The sequence below is a fragment of the Trichosurus vulpecula genome, chromosome 7 (assembly GCF_011100635.1).
Source record: "Trichosurus vulpecula isolate mTriVul1 chromosome 7, mTriVul1.pri, whole genome shotgun sequence".
In the NCBI taxonomy this organism is placed as follows: Eukaryota; Metazoa; Chordata; class Mammalia; order Diprotodontia; family Phalangeridae; genus Trichosurus; species Trichosurus vulpecula.
Genome location: NC_050579.1, coordinates 137,922,887 through 137,946,733, shown reverse-complemented (window position 1 = coordinate 137,946,733; position 23,847 = coordinate 137,922,887). Strand labels below are relative to the sequence as shown.

At 34.9% G+C, this 23,847-nt stretch overlaps 1 protein-coding gene across 1 annotated transcript in view; it reads left to right on the top strand.

Moving 5' to 3' along the window:
- Nucleotides 1-23,847, top strand: part of RNF217 (ring finger protein 217) — a 146,651-nt gene that overhangs the window by 87,651 nt on the left and 35,153 nt on the right. Inside the window, exons 2-3 of the mRNA XM_036765824.1 lie at nucleotides 5,084-5,317; nucleotides 16,488-16,652. Coding sequence (XP_036621719.1) covers nucleotides 5,084-5,317; nucleotides 16,488-16,652 — 399 coding nt within the window. The remainder of the gene's footprint in view (nucleotides 1-5,083; nucleotides 5,318-16,487; nucleotides 16,653-23,847) is intronic.

Below are 23,847 nucleotides of genomic sequence, written 5' to 3'. Positions count from 1 at the left end.
TCATTCCTTGTTATTCATGCTTTGTTTGGTTTTGTTCTTGCTTCTATTTTTGGTTCATGTCTTTTTAATACCTAAGTTGGTGTGTCTCTGTGCGTCGACAATGATCTCTTTAAACAGCTCTTACTTTCTCTTCTCATCAGATTTGCTTCTTTTTGTGCCTTCAGAATTTTGTATTTAGGAACTTCCAATCTCTTCTAGGCTGGCATCTCTTGTAGAATTTTAAGCCATTAGACCATCAACTATATTTTTTCTGCACCTTTTGAAATTGGCTCTTCAAAATCTGGATGTTTTATTTTTTGGAAATAAATTTATATAGCAAAGAATATAAAAAAGGATTTGTACCCAAGTACATTGTGAATGAAGACATCTTTACTGCTTTCCAGTACGCTTTCACCTTCCCCCAAAGGACAGTGATGTCACAAGATCATCCAGCAAGGAAGAGAACTCAAGATTTGTTTTAAAATGTTATGACACTTCTTCAAGTCTACATTATTTTACCATACTAACTTTACTGAGCTTCAGCAAGGACAAAGATCACAGATTCTTCCTTCATGCTGATCACCACTCAGTTTCCAATTAACTACCTAATGTGATTTATCCTCAAAGTAACTTGCCACTTTTGCCTCTTGTCTTCCACCTCCAATCATTGCTTTCTAACTGATCTCTTTCTTTTCAGTGATCCAGTCAATTACTAGCATTTATTAAGATGCTAGCATGTGCCAAGCACTGTTCTAAAAGCTCCATTCTTCTACTATGGATCTCACTAGTTTTATCTTTTTAAAAGGTTTTTATTGTGAATCCAACAGTCATCAATGATTACAAACAATTCAAGATTTCAGGAATAGGGAAGAGGACTGCATATGAAACTAAGACCTAATGCCACATAGAGTTTTTTTTTCCCAAAGAATAAATAAACTTAATAAGGTAGTAACAAATAGCTCTATTTATTGCCCATTCTGCACCTCTCCTGCCTTATCTCTGTTCATCTTTTAAAGTGCCATATTGATGCTCTTTTTTCATGTCTTTTATTATCCAGCAACCCACTTCCCTCTACCTGAGTAGAAGCTCTCTCTTATGTATGATCAGGCAAAACAACAAATTGGTCATTTCTGAAAATGCATGTTTGTTTCTATACACCTGGTCTAGCCCTCTCTGCCAAGAGGTAGAAAGTATGTTTGATCATAAACCTTTTGAAGTCATCTTTGGTTGATGATTTGATCAGAGACTAGGGTATATTTTAGATTATGCCCTAGCTTTACTTTCCTATATCATAAATTCTAAGCTGGAAAGGTCACTTCCCCTCTTCCTTTGGCAGGATTTTGTTCCAGAATATAAGTTGTCTTTATTGGGTTTTCCACCTTTTGGAGTAGGAAACTATTATTCACAAGTTAGTAAATACTCAGCTTTTGTCAGAGAGAGAGAGTCCCTATAAGTATCTGGATAATTGAAGTTCCTAGTCATTGCTACACCATGCTTCTGTGCTAGGTTTGTGATCTATTTCCTGAATTATTCTTCAATTCCCTGTGAATTTAGGAGCATCCTTCCACCTTTGCCCTTCTTCCTACATTGTAACTGCCCTTTATTGTATGAGACAATTGACAAGCATTTAGGAAGCACTTGCTGTGTGCCAGGCCCTGTATTAGGTCCTGGGAATACCAACACAAAAATTTAAAAAGTCTCTGCTGTAAAGAAGCCTACACGCTTTGGGGAAGGGAAGAAGCATGTTTACGTATATTTAAATACAAAACATATAAAAAAATCATTTCGGGGAGAGGGGACTCACTGCCAACTTAGGTAATTGGGAAAAGCCTTATTAAGAGGTGATACTTGCAATGAATGTTGAAGGAGACTATAGACTCTGGCATAGGTGAGGAGGGAGTGGATTTCATGCATCAAGAAGAAAGATGGAATACCATGTGTAAGGATAAGTCTGTAGGTAAGTGTGACTGGAATATAAAGTGTGTAAAGGAAAGTAGTGTATAATACATGGAGAAAATTCTCTACCTTGGTAAATATATTTAAACAGTTTTTCCCTCTTACTTTCTTTTCAATTTAAAGCCATTTTTGTTTGATTTTTAAGACTTCAGGCAAATATATTTTTTGCCAGTATTTCTTAGATGCTCTCATTCCCTATCACGATTCCTGTAATGTATGTAACCTGTCTTCTGGAAATCACAATTCCATTCTTAATCAATATCTTTTTAATGAACTGCTCAATCCTCAAATGTGCCGCTCTCATTTGAAGCCCTTGATTTCAACTGGCAGTAGTGATAGAAGGATCATTTCGTTGAGATGCCATAAAATAATTACCAAGCACATTAAGAATTTTTTAAATTGTGTTGAAACATCTCTCACAGAATTGCTTAGGCATAAGAAATCTCTTTGGAAAAATTAGTAAAGATTGAATTAGGTAACACCCCAAGAGTTTGAACTGAAGAAATGTGGAGAGTAAGAAATCTTCATCATGATATCATGGCTAAAGCTCAACATGTGATTATGAAGCTATAGTTAGCTAATTCTGATCAGAAAATTTTCAGTATAATTGTATGCAAAATGTATATCTATAACTACATAATTCATCTAAATATTGTGTCAAGAAACATCTACTCCTAAGTAAAAATATTGTATTAAATAGTACTAAGTGCAGAACAGAATATTTCCTTGATGTTTAAAGAGGTTTTAAAATTGGTACTTATTTTATCCATTAGAGTTTTAAAATTCATTTGAAAATAGAATTATTTTATTTAGCATTTAATGGCTATGTAGAAAAATCTCAGTATTTGATTTTGGATGCTGTTTATTTAACAAATATATTTGCTGTAAGTAGCTCTTATATAGGTATTTAAAATTGTCCAAAAACAAATGAAGAGAAAAGTCTAAAATTGATACAGAAAAATAAATATAATTGAAAATAAATTTATGAGTTCATTATCCAGGTGTTTTCTAATAGAAATTAGTTTTCTTAGTCTTACCATTTTTGTCCTCTTCACTGGTGCTTTTAGCTGCCTTTTATTCTAACTCCAATTTTTTTTTATATGCTCCAATATTTTGACTTCACTTTGAATGGGAGTTAGAGCTTTTTATTAACAATGTGGAGACATGGTTTGGTGTAGAAAGGTTAGTGTTTATCAGTATTTGATTTTTTTAAATATACACTCACTTATCAGTAACATAGAACAGGTAACTGGTTGGTGCCTACAGAAGATTTTCTTTGCTTTCTCTTTGAATTTTACCATAGAATTTACCCATCTTCCTTATTTTCAGACTACTGCAATGGCATCTTCCTGGAGTTAAAATGGACTATTTTTTTTAAATTGTTACAAAAAGATCTAAGTAATACCTTTCTAGTGATCCTAGCAATCTTTGTCATCATAAGACTGAACACAGGTAGTGTTCGTTTTAGTAGCAGATTGTGTTTCAAAAGTTCACATTTAAGTTTGTTGTTTAGAAAGCAAGCCACATTTTATTGTATTTGCAGTATTATATGTGATTTGGGGCCTTGGGACAGCCCACAAAAGCTTTCTTAATTTTAAATGTGCCTAAAAGTGTTAGACTGTATTAATATGCTATTAGCTGCTATTGAACCAAAGCACAATGTGCAATAATATTTCTGTGGGTGAAGTCTAACATAGGATGCCAGGAGCCCAAATGCCTCTGTCCTCCCCATGCTTCCCTAGGTACCCCAGTGTATCAGTAAGGCAATAATAACAATATAGATGATAATTGTCAAAAGGCCTATGTGGTTCTGTATTGCAGAGTATATGAGACTCTCCACATAGAAGGTAGAAGAAGTAAACCATTTATTCAGACATCAGAGAACCATATCCCATAAGCCATTTACCCAACCCATCACAGCAGCAAAGCATTCAATACATAATATCACAACATGGAGCCTCGCCATCCCAAAACCTCTCTGACCCCCTGCTGGGATCTTCCCCAAAAAAGACTAACAGTACAGGTGTCACAGTCTGTTCAGCTATCAGAGGTCGACTTGAGTGACCTCAGCTCTAACAGTCACAAGGGCCACTAACAGCCATAATGGCTCTCTCTCTCTCTCTCTCTCTCTCTCTCTCTCTCTCTCTCTCTCTCTCAGCATTTTTCTGTGCAGTAACTTCCTTTTTCTTGTCAGGAAGCTCCTCCCACCAAGCAGGTCACATAGCCTATTAATGGGTGGGAAAGATCTTCAAATCTAAATTACTATTACACCCAGGCACATATTTTCTTGTGTAGCATCCCATCACTTGAGCCCACCCCCCCAAGGTAAGGCATTCGTTTGCCTTAGACAAGGTTTGAAATTCATCCATCCCCCTCCATCCCTTTTGGTAATGATCACTGTGGGTTTTAGGGTCTCCACTATAATATATGCAACTTATCAAAAAAATTAATACCTAAATATTACAGAAAATATAATTTTCTCACTCAAAATATTTTGTGATTGCTACGTCCTTTTCTAGCTCTTCATTAGCCATCCTTTTATAAATATGTTCTAGACTAGAGTTGTGCCAGGAATCAAAATTAACTCATTATAGCAAATTCACAAGTCCAACACTCTATCAAATGAACCACCTCTTGCCTCACAGTAAAAATATTAAGAGGTATTCCCTTCTCTTCAAGCTGTTGTAGGTCTTCTGCAGTTTTCTAGAAATGCTCCATTTTTACCTTTTGATATTTTAAACTGGAATCCTCAGCTTAGTGTTGTTATACAAAACCATCTGTGTATTGGCAAGAATCTGAAGTACATTTCACGCTACCTTCTCTTAAGAATTATTATAGGTGTCATGTTTGAACATACTGTGGTTTCTAGGAAGTTGTTTCTCTTGGGTAAGGATTTTGGTTTAGTTGAGAGGTTTGTGAATGGAAAGATATATGGTAGTGAAAATGGCTTAAATTTTAACAGTTTCTTGCAAGACATCTTGAAAATACCAAATGGCTATTAATTATCATGAATCTCAGGGGCTTTATATATACTCTATGAGTCTTGATAGATGAAATAACAGTCTTTTATTTTAACCACTGTTTTGCCTATGGTATATAAGAAAACACCGTGTAAACTAATTTTTTTTTAAATCTGTCTTTTGCATAGGTCCAACTTGGCCAAGCAGAAATCAAATGCCCCATTACCGAATGCAATGAATACCTAGAGGAAACAACTGTTCTGTATAACCTGCCACATGATGATGTCATCAAATACAAGTACTTCTTGGAACTCAGCCGTATTGACTCCAGCACCAAGCCATGCCCTCAATGCAAGCACTTTACGACCTACAAGAAGAGAGGATATGGTCCAACCCCTACCAAATTGGAAAACAAATACAAAGTGAGCATGCTCACCAGAGCTATGGATTAGATGTCACAGGATAGGAGCAGCCAAAGTAGGACAGCATGTGGTGGGCATTAAGTGGGCTTTCTTCTCTTACTGGAGCCTAATGTAAGCTATGTTTTAGACTATGGTTCTGTAGTACTATATCCCTGCATAAATATTCAATTCCTGGAATAATTTCATATATTTATGGATGTAATCATAGTTATATTTTACATACACATGATTTGGACACTTTATTTGTCCATTTTAGCTTAAGAAGATCAAGAATGCATCATGTACACAAAATTAAAGTCTAATATTCAGACTAACAATTTATAATGTTCAAATTCTCTTGCTCCCATATATGCTAGGCTATTTTCACTGGTCTGTCTATGACTCAGTTATTTTGACTGTGGCCTCATCTAAATTTACTCAAAGTAGTAGAAGACTTTTATAAACTTTAGATGTTTAATCAGAATGGCAAAATGAAGACCTCTTTGTATTTCAAGGTAATTGCTAGAACATCCTATGTCTTGGGAGGAATTACAGCATTCACCAAGCAGTTTAAATGAAGTTGTTTTAAGTTTGGGATGGTATATACACAGTGAGTTTGATAAGGCCCATTAAGGTCTCATCAGCCTTTGAAGCTGTCTACTTTAATAAACTGATTTAGGTAGTTTTAGTTCTTATACAGTCAGTCATGTTTATATTATGGTAGCTTAATGCATGGTACCTGGTGGATGATTTTATTAATTTTGTTCCTTAATAATCCCCAATACTTTTTTTTCTTAAATTAACGAGTTATCCAGCTAAAGAATAATGTTGTGACGGTGATTTTAAACAATTGAACGAATATTACAAGAATAGTTTTTCTTCAACTCAGACTCAGAATTCTTTTATTCTACAACTTTATTAAAATTCATTTTATTAGGACTAATTTCCCTTGTAAATTTTTGCATTCCACGGGTTGCAGCATTTAAATGATTTCCTAAATTTTAGAACCTATAATGGAAGAGTAAAAATTCAGATTCCATCGATTTGTGATGTACACTTTTTCAACCACTTGAGACATGATTCTTATTGAAGGAACAACTTAGAATTTTTATTTTTACATAAAGAGATGATAAGGGGGGTTGTTATTAACAGTTATAACAATAGAATTTTGCAGATATCACTTCAGTCAAGATCACTCAAGTCATCTTATGGTGGAAATTTTTCCCAGTTTAGTTATTGAAAGGGAAGCATGGAGAAGATGTCTAGATTCCATTCACATTGCTAGAGCCAAAAACTATTGAATTTTCTATTGAATTCTATTGAGCTTTTTTTCTTTCTGAGTTTAAGAGCTTTTGGTCTATGTGTCATTTAGTTGCTGACCTTTTCCTCCCTCCTTTTAGAATCTAGTAAGTATTTTGTGGGTGGGTTGAATGAAAATGAGATTTAAATGAAGCCAGACTTGGATTTTTTAGTCTTAGAAATTTTCCTTCCCTGTAAAAGAATGGAAATACGCTTTCAGGTCAGAAGGGAACAAGTGCCATTTTACATATTTTCAAAATTAAGCTATTTCAATTTTGTGGGAAAAACTGAAGACTCAATACAATGTGCAAGAACAGTGCATCCTTCACTGAACTGAAATGGCCAGAATATTATAAGAAACATGATGTTGTTATTCTTTTTTCATCCTTATGAGAGAGAGAAGGCCTATTAGTAACTAGATGTAGCCAACCCCTGTTCTCAAATACACATAGTATAGGGATATTAGTGGACCAGTTCAGCTATTCCTAAAGAAAATAGCAGTCTTAGTATTATGATTTCTTCTATTATTAATATACTTAATTTTACATAATATTGTTCTCCAACCAGCGAACTCAGTATAACTTCTAAGTGTGTAATTCATTATTTGTATAGCTAAATTATGTAAGGTGAGTAGATGGCAGTAACCATATTATCCAAACAAAATAATTCTCTAAGATTGTTTAGTAAGTAAAAAGATTGGCCACAAAAAACCATCCTCCTTATTTCCATTTCTATCCCCTATCCAGGTACCCTTTTGATTGCCATTGGTAGGAAGAAGGAAATTGGTATGGAGATGGACTCAATCTATTTAATCAATTTCAGGGTTACAGATATAGCAGAAGGGTAATCATAAACTTTCCTTAATTTATTGCTCTATTGTTTCATTCCTTTTTGAACAGATAGATGAAATTGGGGAGTTCTAAACCATTAATTAAACACAATTTCATTAGTTATACAACTTATTTCCAAATTCTTTACTATAACTCTTTTTTTGAGGCTGGGTGTCCCCATCTTACTCAGGCTGGCAGTACAGCAGGCAAATAGGTCCACTCCCAATACTGATTATCACAGGGGCTTTGACCTCCTTTGTATCCCTTGACTCACTTCTTAAAGAGGCCTGTTCACTGAATGGATGTTACCTCACTCAAAGTGAGAACCTGGAAAGACCTTACCTTAAAAGGGCCAGGGTCTCCCATTGCATCCTGGGCTATCTCCAGTCATCCTGATGAATATCTGGCCACTGGACCCAGATGGCTCAGGAGGAGAAAGTGTGAGGCTGGTGACTTTGCACAGCCCTCTCTCACTGAAATCAAAGGCAATGGAAAGTCATGTCATCATCTCCCTGATGTCACAGTACTCTTTGAGAACAAAGGGCAAAGACAACAACTTGTTTTCTAACCCTTTTTTAGGCAACCTGATGCTCCACCCCATCAGCTCCCACACCCTCATTATATTGGTGCCAGATTTAGTGTGGACACTCAATCAGCTTAACTTACAGCTCATCAGCAATCCAAGTGGATCTACCGGTCTCAGCCTCTCCAGTAGTAGGGATTACAGGCATACACCAAGACTTTCAGCCCAGTATCACTATTGATTAGTAGTAAATTACATCTGAGAGTGTGAGATTTCAGCAGTATTAATTTGTATTATAAGATAGTAGAAACAGTATTTAAGTTGCTATGGACAGTGTACCCTGCATCTCTTGGATGCTCTGAAAGCATTTTAAATCCTGTTACAATATTTCCACCAACCCAAAATAGGCTGTTTTTTTATTCATCTATAAAAATCGAGGTACTGAGGGCGTACTCTACATAATAATACTTCCTAATCATACTGTTAATACTAATTCCTAGTATAGCATCAGAAAACCCTGGGAGGGTTGCGGGGGTGAGCACTATGACTGAGGATACAAGAATAATGAAAGACATAGAACTGAAGATGTGACAAGGGCAGGGGCTTGTCAACTGGATTCAAGGGACTTGGCATGTGTGAGAATTGCTCCCCATCTGTGCACCACCCCATTCATTATTTTAGAAACGGAAACAAGACATTTTTGAATTATGCAAATTATATAGTTTCAAATTTCGGTAAAGACTTCTTTAGAGCTTTTATTGTCTAAATTTTGGCAACCTAGGAATTCATCTCTCATTTATCTTATTTTCTCTTATGGAACTTACTGCCCATTGTGATACTATTTCACTTATGACCATGTATTCACAGAACCAGTTAGTGCAATTAGGGTATGTCTGTAATTTGTTTCAGTTATTCTTCTTTTGCATACATTGATATTATAGCTTAGCTCTAAAATAATTATCATTTTGTGTATTTTTTTAGATTAATGGTGCCAATTCAGTAAGATTTTAAAGTCTGTGTTAAAATTATGTCAAAATATCAAACATCTTGACTTCCAATATTTTACTATTTTAAAATAATATTTATTACCATAATTATCATCAACATTTTTGTTATTTTCTGGTATGGTATTGGGGAATTGTAGTTTTTTATTTGTTTTAAAAATGTGAAACAAGAAATTTTATAACAAAATGTAAAAAGAGTAAACAGAAGTATGTTAATTAGCAATAATAAAAACTTAGATATATAGGCTTCACTCTTCTAAGCCATCAAGAAGAAACTTCTCCAGGGAAAAGCTTTAGTAAATAGATAAATTTCTCATTGTGTTCTGAAAGTCAATAACCCATGTTCTCTCAGAGCAGGGAAATTCCAAAGTGGGGAGCTTCTTCCTGAGAGAAGCTTGCCTTTGGTCAAACCCAGGGTTATTATCTCAAATGTAGCATTTCTTTGATTTCCTGTGATTTTGACTATGCCACCTCTGGTACCAAAAAACAGTCTCACCTTTCTAATAAACACCATGATAGCAATCTGCTAATTTTTCTTTCTTTATAAAATTCATAAGCTCTTTTCTCACCTTACACTAATCACTCTCCTTTTCAGAAGGGAAGGAAGCAGAGAAGAAACTACTATAAAAAGAATGAAATGTATTTACATAAAATCTCAGGAATAGTTTTATGTCTCTCATTTGGTCCAGTTGGGAACCCAAAGAAAATCCCTTGTCTTGTATTTGATTGGGCTCAAAATAGTCAATAATTAGATAGTGTTAACTGGTACAAAACAAGTTCCACTTGTGCCTTTCTCTGGTATAATTTAGAATTATAATCAGTTTTATAAATAATCAGTTTTATTAAATTCAGGCTCACCTTCTCTTCCCAGAAGCATCATCAAATAAAGCCTGAGACAGGCACAAAATTATCTTTTGTCCCATCTCAGATTGACAGATTAAATGTCCACATCTTAACATCAATAATCATGCCTCCTTTCATATGATTTGTTAGCTCTATTAAAAAAAAATTAAGCCTTCTAGGAAAGAATTATATTTCACAAAAATAGCATTAACTATATTCCCTTCTTTGGCAAATGTTCCATCAGTAAGCATTTAATAAGTGCCAATGATGTGCCAAGCACTGTACTAGGCTCTAGGGATACAAATGCAAAGGTGAGACATCCCTCTTGCATTATATTAGATAAGGATTCTTGACTTTTTTGTGTGTCATAGACCCTTTGCCAGTCTAGTAAAGCTTATGGGCTCCTCAGAATAATGTTTTTAAATGCATAAAATAGGATTACAAATGAAGCCAATTATATTGCAGTAGTTATAAAAAAGTTTTTTAAAGGTCATGGATCAAAGGTTAAGAACTCCTGTACTAGAGAAATACATTTTCACAGAAAAATATATAGGATATATACAAAACAAATATATAGGGAATTGGGCAGGGGCATTAACAACTGGACAAAAATAGGAAAGGACTCTTGAAAAGGTGGTGTTGGAGCTATGCTTTGAAGAGATTTGGCTATTCTAAGAGGTAAGGGTGACTGGTCTTTGAGCTGAAACACCTATAGTTGAGATGTACCAGAACATGTCTTTAGACATCAGTATATGGAAAAAACAAAACCATCATTGCCATTGTCATAGGATCATAGATTTAGTACTGGAAAAGACATTGCTTTACTTTATAGATGACGAAGCCATGACATAGAGTAGTAAGGCTTGACCAAGACCACACAGCTAACCTGAGCCAGGACTTGAAAACAGTTCCTTCTGACCCCAAATGCAGTATTATTTACTATGCCATGCTTCCTCTCATGTTTTGTAAGATGTGAGCCCATTCCTTCTACTGATTCAGAGTTCCTGGAAGATAGTCAGGATGCAGCTATAAGATGAGTGTCCATGGACATTCAAAGTGCTGCTGAAGAGGCTCTTTGCTTAAAAATATACTGGTAATGTAAACAGGTTCTTCGTCATTCTTGTGAACCCAGTAATTTTATTCCTTTGCCTCCATGAGCCATCTCACTTATTGCCCATTACCCTTATAGGAGATGCTTCATCTAATCTCAAAGAAGTCCTTGGACCAAACTTCAGTTCTGGATCTTATCACACTGCTTTTAGATTACAACCCTCCTTAACTCCATCCCATTACTGTGGATTATTTTGTAAACAGTTTTGATCGTCAAAAGGTTTTTAGAAAGAAGAGGGTAGAGCCTTCTGGTGGTCAGAGAAATAGGTCATTCTAAATTACATATTTAAATACCAATATATAATGACTTGCTTTACATAAAAAATTTTTCTTCACCACAGCATATATTCAGATGAGTTCTAAACAGTGGAGCTATTATTATAAGGTCATAGATACAGAGTTGGAAGGGACCTCAGAGAACATCTAGCTCAGCCTCTTCATTTTTATAGATATGGAAGCTGAGATCCAGGGAGACATTTATTAAACTCCTATCATGTGTCAGGCACTGTGCTAAAACTAGGGATATAAAGGCAAAAAACCACTCTCTGTTTTCAAAGGTCCCCCATTCTGATAGAGGAGCCAGCATATAAACAATTATTATGTGGAAACAAGGCAAATGCACAACAAATTTGGGGTAGTCTTATAAGGCACTAAGATTAAGGAGGATTAGGAAAGGCTTCTAACAGAACTTAGAACGTTAGCCAAGATTTGAAGGAAACCAGGGAAGCTAGGAGATAGAGAGGGAGAGCATTCCAGGCATGGGAGACAGCCAGTAAAAACATTTGGAGTCAGGAAATGGAGTGCAAGGAACAGCAAGGAGGCCAGCAGCAGTGCCTTACAGTTAATATGCAAGGGAATAAGGTGTAAGAAGAATGGAAAGGCAGGAAAAGGCTAGGTTATGAAAGGCTTTCAAAGCCATACAGTACCTTATATCTCATCCTAGAGAGCCAATACGGAGGGTGCCTTTGGAGTTTATTGACTTGGAAGGATAGAATGGTCAGACCTGCCTATATTCATATAGCTAGTATATGTTTAAGTCAGGATTTGAATCCAGGTCTTCTGACTCCAAGTCCAGCAGCTTATGCCATTAATCCTTTCTATATATTTATTTTCTTCATGGACGTTGAAGTTTCAACAAAAGAAATATCTCATTTGAGCATCAAATAGGTTAGTTTTTAAGTTAGTTACCTTCTTCAAGCGTCTGTAATTTCATCAGTGTTCCTTTTATCAACACAGATTGCAATCCCTCTTAAGCTTAGATTTTTTTCTTTTTTTGAGAATTGCCATAACCAAAAATTTTGTCACTTTATGGCCAACCTGGTGAGGTGTGCCTCTCAACTTACTGGATGCTTGTATAGTTGATACTTATTAATTTCCTCAGCTCTTGCTCATTCTTTCTAGTTTGGAAAAATATGCCAGAACTTTTGCTTTGCTTTCATAGCCTTTGAGAATCTTGGATCACCTTTGTGATATGATGAGGCATCAGAGTTGGTCTTTAGTGGAGAAAGTTTTGAGTTAGTAAAGGTATATTTCAGTGGTTGTTCAGATAATATCTTTGACACAATATTCATTTTTATGGAATGTCATTTTGTCTCATTCTGAGGAACGGGTTGATTAGTAAAGAATTCATATAAATGGAATCAGTTTTTGAAATTTCCTTGATTTTCAGATTTAAGCACTGGTTCACATTATCATCATAATCATCAAAGATTCTAATGGTATATAGTCAATAAATATATGGTATATTTTAAAGGAAAATTAGTTTTTGTTTTCAAAAGTCAATTCATCTTTCAAAGTGTGGTGATGAACCTTCCTCTTCTTCCTCTTGCATCCCCACTCCATATGCAACAGGGTATTTAGGAACAGAATTTTCCTATAGGTGGTTTTAATATAATAAATAATTGGAAGGGAATTCAACGGGTCACTATTCCATTTTGTATCTGCATTTAAATTCTCCCTGCACCACCTCTGACCAATGGTCATCCAGCCTTCATTTGAAGACTTCTTTCTTGTAAAGGGAAACTCACTACCTTCTGAGCTAGCCAATTCCACTTTGTGGTATCTCTACCTGACAGAAATTTGCGCTTACATTCAGGCTATATCTGTGTCTCTGAACTTCTTAAGTTTTATTTTGTGGTTTCACATGTTTTGTATGATTTTCTTAGTACAATGGGCTCTCTGAACTAAAATATAATTTGTTTAGGGTGAGTGGGTTTTATAAAGGTTCATTCATTTTGGTTAGGTTTCTGAAAAAACCTTGGCAGAAGGCAGTCACAATTTAAAAGCCTATGGTTTGGTTCCCTCCTTCTCCCTCCGCCTGTATAGAAGTCAATCAGAATTCCTGCCCTGCTGAAATCTATATTCATTTCTCTTGTATTGTTGACTATAGCATTGTTTTATAGCCCACACATTAACCATTGTTACTTTGTAATATCTGGATATGATGTCATCTCAGTCATTCATCTTAGACATTCATTCTTCGTGTGTTTTGTTTGCAGATACCAGTATTGTTAGATCAGTCAAAGTCTGCCTATCACTGTTCTCAGGATCTGCCAGGCATGTTTCTGGGAAAAGGGGTGGAGGCGAGATCTTTTTCTGCAAAGCTTATAGGAATGGAAAAAGAGTAGCAGAGGAAGAGAGGTAAAAGATTGGGCAACAGGCTGTTAAAATTTCCTTCTATTTTAGATGCCCAAAGGTTTTTCAGTGTTAAGTTCTATTTGGACCATTTTAGAGAATTTGTTGTTAAAAGAGAAAAGTAGAAAAGCTATCCTTTATACTGTTATTAAAACAAGATCACTGAGAATTTGTTTTCTATGAAGTAGCCCAAAATATCCTTCACAGAAATCCTCCTCTGTCACATTGTCTTGGTATGGAGGTGCCTTTGGAATTCTCAAAAATGCAGCCAATGAGTGCAAGTCTCAACCAGTTCTATCAAGCTTAAAAAGCTCCAAGTCATAGATAGTATCTTCTATTCAGAAATCAATATCCCTAAATACAAAAATCCATATTATGTAAAGGTTATTGAGCAATAATTTTTAAGCTCTATCAAACAGTATGAAATAGACAAAAATACAAATTGGCCCTCAGTTCCACAAGGGCTCTTTCTGCTTCCACAGCTGGCAGTGGTAGAAAGGAGAAAGCAGAAATGAGGATCAAGTAGGCTAAAAATCATTACAGCTATTGATGTAACCAATTATATATTGATATTATTGGTTTCTTTTTCCTTTTTTTTCTTTTATTTAGTATTTTATTTTCCCCCAGTTACACATAAAGACAATTTTTAACATTCATTTTGAAAACCTTGAGTTTCAAATTCTCCCCCCTCCTACATCTCTACCCCTCCCTCATAGAGAAGGCAAGCAATTTGATACAGGTTATACGTGTGTAGTCACACAAAACATATCCATAATAGTCGTGTTGTGAAAGAAAACATAGACAAAAAAAATAAAGCCAAAAAAAGTAAGCTTCAATCTGTATTCAGACAACATCAATGCTTTCTCCAGGGATGGATAGCATTTTTCATCACAAGTCCTTCAGAGTCGTCTTGGATCATTGTATTGCTGAGAATAGCTAAGTATCGACATTATTGTTACAAATAATCTTAGAGAATTTCCTGTGCTGACTAACCTTAAAGCTAACTTGCAATCCACTATGCCAGGCTGTTCTTAGTAGTCCCTTGGAAACTCTCTTAAGAACTCTTAAGTTTCAGAGTAGTTGCTGATCTGCCTCAGCAGAGGGGGTTTCTCCTCAGGTAGTTCATTACACCAATGGAATCCCATCCTTAGACCTTCCCCAAAATGTTTTTTTTGAATGAAAACATAAACTAGGAAGTTTCAGGTTAAAAGGGAAAGTTCTTAAGTTTTTTTCAGAAAGATGATAAAAGAGTTGGCAAAATTGTTTCACTGTGAACCTAAATATCACATACATGGTGTGTATACCTGGTTTTTCCAGTGTATACCTGGTCATTTTTCCCATGCCATTTTCAAAATAAGCTACCTTATAATAACAATGCTACTTAAATAACAACACTACCTTGAAGATGATTGTAGCTTTTGCACCAAATCAAAATTGCATAAGTAAATTCTATGAAAAATTTGGCAGGATCTTCAGAACTGAGTTAACATGTATTTTGAATTTATTGTAAAAGTGAGTACAAAAGATGACAGAGCTGGAAAATATGTTTTGTGATTAAGAATCAAGAGAGTACAAAAGCATATAAACTTCAAAAGCAACACATCTCTATATCCTAAGTACTTTATTCACAAAAGTTGGAAAACACTGAAACCATGGCCTAATATTCTAATTTCTTTTTTTATGTTTTTGTTTATTTTTAAAAGTTTATTATTTACTTCTAATTAACAAACATTTACTTTCTCTCCTTCCTGCTTCCCTTTCCCAATTTAACAGCAAAAGAAAATCTTCATGATAAATATGCATAGTAAAACAAATTCCCACATTAGCATTTTTTAAAATGAAATCCTTTCACTGTCCGGTGTAGTCAAAGAAATCAATATAGCATGATGTTAAGGACAACTTTCACCCTGGAGCCAACTTGAAGAACATTTTAAGTAAAAAAGAAAAAAAAAACCTCTTCTATATAATTAACACTAACTACTCTATGACCGCATTCTTTAAGTTCATGTTTTAGGTGCAGCATCTATTCACATGATCATTTTCTATTTTGGTTTAAGTACCTGAATGCATGCCAAAAATGAAGCTAGTTTACTGAATTCTGCTCTGAATCAAGTAATGTTGTAGTTAGTTGAATACTGCAATGCAGTGGGGATATTGGATAGAGAGTCTGATCAGAATTAACAAGTGCCACGTTCAAGTCCTACCTCTGACACATTCTGGTGCTGTGACCCCAGACAAGCTATTTAACCTCTCACATCCCTCAGGCAGCTTTCTAAGTCTACGAGAACAGCTGCAGATTTTCGTTAATAGAGGGAGTGTCCTCACTCAGGAGTTTTCTAATACCTTTGAAATCATAGATCTAAACCAATTTTTAATGGTGCTCATATGTTTTCAGTATTATATTTACAGAGGCAAATGCATGAGAGGCATTAGCTTAGTGCTCATGAATCATATCACACGTTAAGAAATACAGTTGCAATGTTTAAAGGATCTGTTCGGAAGAATATTAAACCAGAGAGTACTTCTATTTAGCTACCTTAAAATCTCCCCCAGGATATGGGTTTGTCCTGTAGTTCTGGTCTACTCCCCTTCTAGGTGGTTTTCAATCTGGATAAATTATGAGGCACTGGGGAGGTTCAAGGTCTGTTTAAGTGGCTGTTCCAGGTTAAACCTAAGATTGGAAAATTATGTGAAACCTAGCACAAACCTTAGAGCTAGCATCATTTTTTCCTAACAAGTTAAAAAAAAGTTTGAACCATATAATATTAATTTCCTATTATGAAGTAGGCTTATTTTCATTTGAACTAAAAGTTATTTTCTTCAGTTTCTGAGTTAAATTTGAGTTCCTTTGTTGGTCCCCTCCTTCCAATTTCTTTTTATTTTATGAATATTCTGCATGGCTACCAAGGTAATTATCATTGTCCCTTATTTTCCCTTTGTTTACACAGATCCAGTGCCCCATTTGCCAATTTGTCTGGTGTTTTAAGTGCCACTCACCCTGGCATGAAGGAGTTAACTGCAAGGAGTACAAAAAGGGAGACAAGTTATTGCGTCACTGGGCCAGTGAAATTGAGCATGGTCAGAGGAATGCCCAGAAGTGTCCAAAGTGCAAGGTGAGTTAACCTCTAATAGGAGAGACATGAAGTGAATAGAACATATGAATTATATTATTTTTTATAATTGTAGAGAAGTTTATTTGTACTTAGCCTGGTGCCTAGTACACAATAGGCACTTGACACAAATGTTTCTTGAACTGAATCATTAAAAATGCTAGCTCAGAAAGAGGTTGTAATAAATTGAGTGCTTCTTTTTAAAAAAGAGAAAATCTAAAACAAAGGATCAATTCAAAAGTAGAATTTTATTAAAGGAATAAGCTTGATATTTTTGACAAGTTAATGTATAGATCTCCCAAAACATATTTCATTTAAAATAATTTTACAAATAGCAAATAAAAAGATACACATATTTTTCTTCTTTTGTATTAATATAGATTTTATGGAGGATATAATCAAATATTAATGTATCACATTAAGAACTAAGGAAATAACATTTTCTACTTTTCTAAAATGTTGAAATCCTATATATGTAGAACATCTTTAATGCATATTAAAAGTCAAAATGAAAGTAAAGATTCTTAATGTGCAAAATGCATTTTTTGTACACTTAATTCTCAATTATTCAAACACTGGTTATCTAGCTATTGAGGTCTTCAGACTCTTTGCCCCATTTCTCCCTTCTATTGCCTACCATCTATCAAAAAGAGAAGAAAAAAAATTAGTCCATATTTTTATTTGTTAGCAGCTGTCATAAAATTTTTTTGAGGGGAAGAAGAGAATAGCCTAAACTAAGTAATCCCCCTTTTCATGTAACATCAGATGAGATATTACTTATATAAATTTTCCATAGCCCTTTCTTGATAATGTCCCTATTTATCATGAATAGAAGCAGTCAGGTAGAGCCATAGGATTTGCTACCATAGTTGTAGTAGTGGATAAGTTACCTGACATAAGCTCAGGTACACTAAGCAGTATTTTTGATTTATGTTGGAAATCCATGGGCTCAAATCAGTGGGTTGCTCAACAGTAAAAAATAATGCGTGTTGAAGGAATAGATAGATGTCAAAACAAAACAAAACAAAAACCACCTACTGTCCATAATATTTTCTAACTTGTTTCCATAACACTGATATTTCCACACCCAAATAAGGTGTTACTGAGTTTTATTGACTGTTTAACTACTACCTTATATGTGATACTATGTTAGTGACATATGGCAAACTAGGAAACATTTAAATGAATTTTAATGTTTAATTACAAGTGTTATAAGTGATTTGAACTCTGCAGCTACCATTTCATATTAGCCATTTGACTAATGAGGCAAGTTAACCATCAAAAATAAAAAGTCATACAATTTATGTACATTATTTTTTTGCAGTGTGCACATGGTATGGTGCATTCCAAAAACATTCCCAAAAATCATCTTGTTGGAATTCCAATGTGTTCTTGTTTAGAACTCTGTGTAACCTAAGTAGTGATAGAATCTTTAATTTAAATCATGTTTCCTCACAGTAGAGACTGTACGTAAGAACAGGAATTGTTTCATGGTTGCAGTGCAGTATTTTGGAAGATGGAATCCAATAGTCATTGCTCTATAGAGCAAAGATGAAAATAAAAGTTCATATCCTATAATTCTACAAGAATCATTCAGGGAGACAAAATGTAATTACCCAAATATGTTATTACCAAAGTCAAGACTGATCACTTGAGGCAACATTTGCCTGATAATGAACAAATCTTTTTATGAATAATTTAATGGGTATAGATTTGGGGTGAAGTGGTCATTTTTTATTATGTGCCTATTTAGGCATTGATCATGGCCAACCTTGCACAACCAAACATCACGGACTATAATAACTGTTGATCAAAAATTCAAAGGTAGTCAGATCTTAATGAACTTTGGACTATTAGATAAGACTAGATAGTATATAAGAAGGTTAGGACCTTCTGTCAAGGGCCACTGATGCTCAGAAAAAAAAATTAAGGACCACACACAATTTTTTAAATCAGGGCTTTGTGAATAAAGAAATAGGAAAGGTAGAAATAGGTAAAACAGGCATAGATAGGTTCCTTTTAAAGGGGATGAATCAACTAAGTAGAGCTGTGGCCCTGAGGTTAGAAATCTTCACTTATACCTCAGCCTCTACTAGGACAACTCTTCATCCAAAATGTTGTCTGATGAACTAAATTTGTCTGAAGGCTTCTCTTGCCCAGTGAACTTCAGATCTCTGTCTTGATGTTTGATGTATTGCTTCTGCCTGCTTTGAACTTTGGCCTCCTGATTTCCACTTCTTTTATTTTGTTTCATCTTCTTTGCCCTTCATCATACCTAAACTTAATTAACTTCCACATGAGCTCTCTGCTGTGACTCATGTCCTGCCCAACTCGTACTGCCTTCTGTGTTATCCTGAAATACTGTCTTGGATGAAATATTATAGCCTGAGTCTGCCCTGTTCATGCTCCAAACTAGCAACCTGTTTCTTTGTACTAACTCCTGATAGCTAAGAAGAAACACAGACAAAAAGAGAAAGATAAAAGTGGGAGTAGAAAATGAAAAGGGTTTCCATGGGAGGGTAGGGTAGAATTTTTATAAAAAAACTCAGTTAAAACATAAAGCACAAGCAGATAAATAAAAAGTGAGGATACTAAAATTAGATTGGAGAATGAGTACTGAAACATCTAAAAGATTACAAATTTCTCCAAATCACTACTTCTACACAAAAAGAAATTTAACTAAAACCTGAACCAATATAGAACTCTTTTGAGTTCTATACAGAACTCAGTAGAGTATGGAACCACAAGAATTTCCAGAATGGTTCCAAAGTGAAATGAAAATATTAAGAAAAAGTTAGAAAAGAATATTGAAGAATTTATGGAGTTTATTGAAGAAATAATTAGTAGAATAGGAGAATTTGGATGTTCAGAGGTAGGTTTCTCTAAAACAGTGAGAGAACAACAGATGTGGAATATAGATGTTTGTATTGAAATGAGAAATGAAAGAACCTGGAAAAAGAGAAACAAAAGGCCAATAAAGTTTTTAAAAAATCAAATGATTTCTAAACAAATAAAAGCCATTGATCTCAAAGATAGACTGTCTACAATCATTGATTTTCCCAAAGAGTATGACACATTGAAAAGGCTGAACATGAACAAATAATAAAAGGAAACATCTCAGAACTAAATACAGAAAACAGAGTACAATTTGAAAATCCACAGATTACCTCTGGGGGTGAGGGTGGGATGGGGAGAATCTATGATTTAATACACATAATAGCTAAACTTAATGGTTCCAATGAGAAAAAAACAAATTCTTTAATGAACCATGGAGGATAATTTCAAATATAAAGGAAAGGAAAACCAAATAATACAGGACTAATCTGCATTTACTAGAAGCCTCTGAAGGAAATAGAAAAAAAATATTTAAAACACAAAGGAGTCCAAAATGTAACCCAGAATGACAAATCCTGAAAACCTGAGGCTCAATTTTAAAGAGATGCATATTAAATTAAAGAGAGGCAATTGAAACATTGGGAAGGGCTAGGTGGAACAGATTGAGTAGATTATTTGGCTTGCAAAAACTCACCCCACCCCCCAAAAAAAAGAAATATTAGAAAGGTAAATGAATACAACTACCAAAGAAAGAATGAGTCATGAAACATATCATAGCTAGAGATTTCAAAAAAGAAATGACCAGAAAGAGAAACACACCAAATGCATTTATAAAAAAGAAAAAACCTAGAGGAACCATTAAAGGATTTCTTTTTTTAAAGTACACAAGCAGATAAAGATGAAAAGCTAAATTTTAAAAGTGAGATAAATAATGGTAGAGGAGCAGGCCCACAACATCAAGGGCTAAATCTTGCAACCCTTCTACATGTGAATCATTCTGATATGTTATGTAACTGTAGAATGGGAGGGTGCATAAATGGGGATACGGAAGATGTAAGAAAAGGAAAATATCTAATGTATTGTAATCAAGTTCACAGGCAACAAAGGGAAGGTTCAATTACAAAATGTTAGCTGGACAGATATTTAGGCTTATGCAAAGACTGTGCAAATATAATAAAAATGACAATAGTACAAATTTTAATGTAGAGGTTTAATGCTATACCCTTGAAGATACCAAGCAGTACTTTATGGATATAGATAAAATAATAACAAAATTCACTTAGCTAAAAACAAGATCTCCAGTATCAAGGTAAATAATGAAGGACACTAACGAACGAAGGCAGCACACCACTTCGAAATTTCAAACTATATCATAAAGCAGTAAGTAAGCAAAACCTTTTGTTATTGGTTTAAAAAGTTAGAAGACAATCAGATCATATACACCTTTCACAGTTATGGATAAAATATGGATACTTAACCAAAATATAGAGGCAATTATAAAAAATAAAATGAATAATTTTGATTATATGAAATTGAAACTTTTAGACAAATAAAATTAATGCGTATAGGATAAGAAGGGAAGCAGTTGGCTGGGAAAATGATCTCTGAATCAGATTTCTTGGACCTATCTATAGACATAGGTATGTGTATGTGTGTATAAATATGCACATATATATGATCTACGATATATAGACAACTAACAGAAACAAAACCAAAAGCCATTCCCAGTAGATAAATGGTTAAAAGATATGAACATTTCTCAAAAGATAAACAAACTCTTAGCCATATGAAAGAATGTTCCACATTACCAGTAATAAGAAAAATATAAATCCAAATAACTGGAGAGAACAAAGATGGGTGGAAAGATACTAGATTAAACCAAATTCTACACAGAAGAGTATTGCTGCCTGCAATTCAGTTGTTAAGGTGCTGTGGGATTGAGTCAATAAGGTATCTATAAAAGAGGGAAAGATGCCAAATATGAAATATGTGGAAACATTTCAGACCTTATTAATACCCCCCAAAAAGTGCCTGAGATAATAGCAAGATCCCACAATACTTATTGTTTGTTAATTATAACAGTGTTTGATTTAGTAGAGCAGAATCTGGCCTTGAAGGCTTTCTTTCAATAAGGCACATCCAATCCATGTGCCAAGACCTTGAAAGGATACAAGAAATTTAACCTTGTTCAACAACCTTCTAATCATAAATATCAGTCGAAGGATAAACCAAGGAGATATTCACCAAAAGTGTTTACCATGGGGCAGCTAGGTGGCACAGTGAGTAGAGCACTGGCCCTGAAGTCAGGAGGACCTGACTTCAAATCTAACCTCAGATACTTGAAACACTTACTAGGTGTGTGACCTTGGGCAAGTCAATTAACCCCAATTGCCCTGCCTTCCTCCCTGCAAAAAAAAAAAAAAATAAGTGTTTACCACTATCGTAGAGGTGACCCAAAGCAGAGTTCCAGTTGAAGAGGGAATACCTGTTGATGGCAAGCTCCTCTAGATGCTCCTATTTGACCAATCCAGTGAGCATTTGTTCAACAACAAGTGCTAAGCAGATCCTTCTCTTTCCCTCACCCTCTATATCTAGGCATTTGCTAAGTCCGATCATTTTTACCTCCACAGCCTTTCTTACAGATCCTCTTCTCTCCAGGCATGCATCCCCCACCCTAAATTGGTTCTTCAATCATTTTTCAGCTAGAGAAAGAAAATTCATTATAGGGCAGGAAGGTTGAATGAGAATTCAGCTTATGTATATTCCACCTTTACCACGTTCCTATAACAAGGTTATATAGTGGGGGAAATGGAGTCTGCACAGGTTTGTTTCATTTTTCAGATATAAAATACAAAGGGCAGAATGTTTCTACATAATTTCTAAATGGAAAAATGGCAATGAGCTCATTATTAAATGTTGGTGTTTATTTTTTCCACAAACTTAATTTGTTGTATTCATGTGTATATTTTTGCTATTTAGTAAATAAAGCAAAAACTAAGTCTCCTTAAATTATTAAATAGATCTGGGTTTAAAACAACAGCAATCTAAATTCTAATTGAGGCAGCTAGGTAACACAGTAGATAGAGTATTGGTCTGAGAGTCAGGAAGAACTGAGTTCTAATCTAGCCTCAGACACTTATTAGCAGTGAGACCCTAGTCTAGTCACTTGACTTCTGCCTGACTCAGTTTCCTCAACTGCAAAATGGGAATAATAACACCTACCTCTCAGAGGTGTTGTGAGGATCAAAGGAGATAATATTTGTAAAACACATAGTTCAGTGCCTGACATATACTCGGAGCTTAATAAATGATTGTTTCCTTCCTTCTCTTTTTCCTAATAGAAATAATATCTTTTTTTTCTTAAGTGGATTGCAAAATTCTCAAAGGCAGGGGCTATTCTTATAATTCTTTATATATTTTATTACTCGTTTTTCCCTCATAGCATTAAGCATGTTGCCTTGCGTATATCAAATGTATTTTAGAGGATTCTATACACCCACCTCAATTGATGAAAAGAAATGAGTAAACAAGTTGTCTAAACATTATGCTACCTTTATCAGGTTCCAATTCCTCTTTAATTGGGTCAAGAAGGGAGCAGGAGATTAAAACAGCAGGAGAAATTTCAGTTGTTCAGTCCAGTATTGAGGATTTCAGTTTGGCCCTTAAGAAGGAATCACCCATTAAGTCTATTATCATAGAAACTGGACAAGTAACAAATAACACATCTAGAGGACATGCCAAGGTCAAACCCAAATGCAGACAGATACAGAAAAATAGCCACCCAAGGCAGGAAATAGCTTTAAGGAATGTGACCATTGGCAAGAAAAGAATTAAGCCAGCTACAGAATTAAGGATGTTGGTAACCCAGTATTACAACTGAGTTACCCCCTTTGCAACATGTGTTCCCGACATATGTCCCTCATTACTTTTATACTTTAAGTTTGATTTGTGTTCACTGTCTCTATGGATCTCCTATATGTACCCAAGACTTTTGGCGAGATTAAGTTCGTAACAACTATTATTTCTATATCATTTTAGCAAACATCTTTGTAAAAGCTAATTGTCTAGTTGACTAATTTATAATAGGGAACATATTGGTAGGGAATTGTAAGCAACAGTATTAGACAAAATTAGAAAAGTATTAGAAACCTAGCCCCTCAGGGGCATCCCTAAAACCTTCAGAGAGTAGCAGTTAGCCACTATCTGGGGACTTGACCTACCAATGTGAGTAGGACTTGGGAAGTGGGGTTGGGGTGAGGAGGAGGGCTACACATGAGGATTCAAAAAATATTTTTTTGATTAACTTGTTATCATGCCAGGCCCTGATCCATCAGGCTGAGAGCGGTGTTATCACAAAAACACT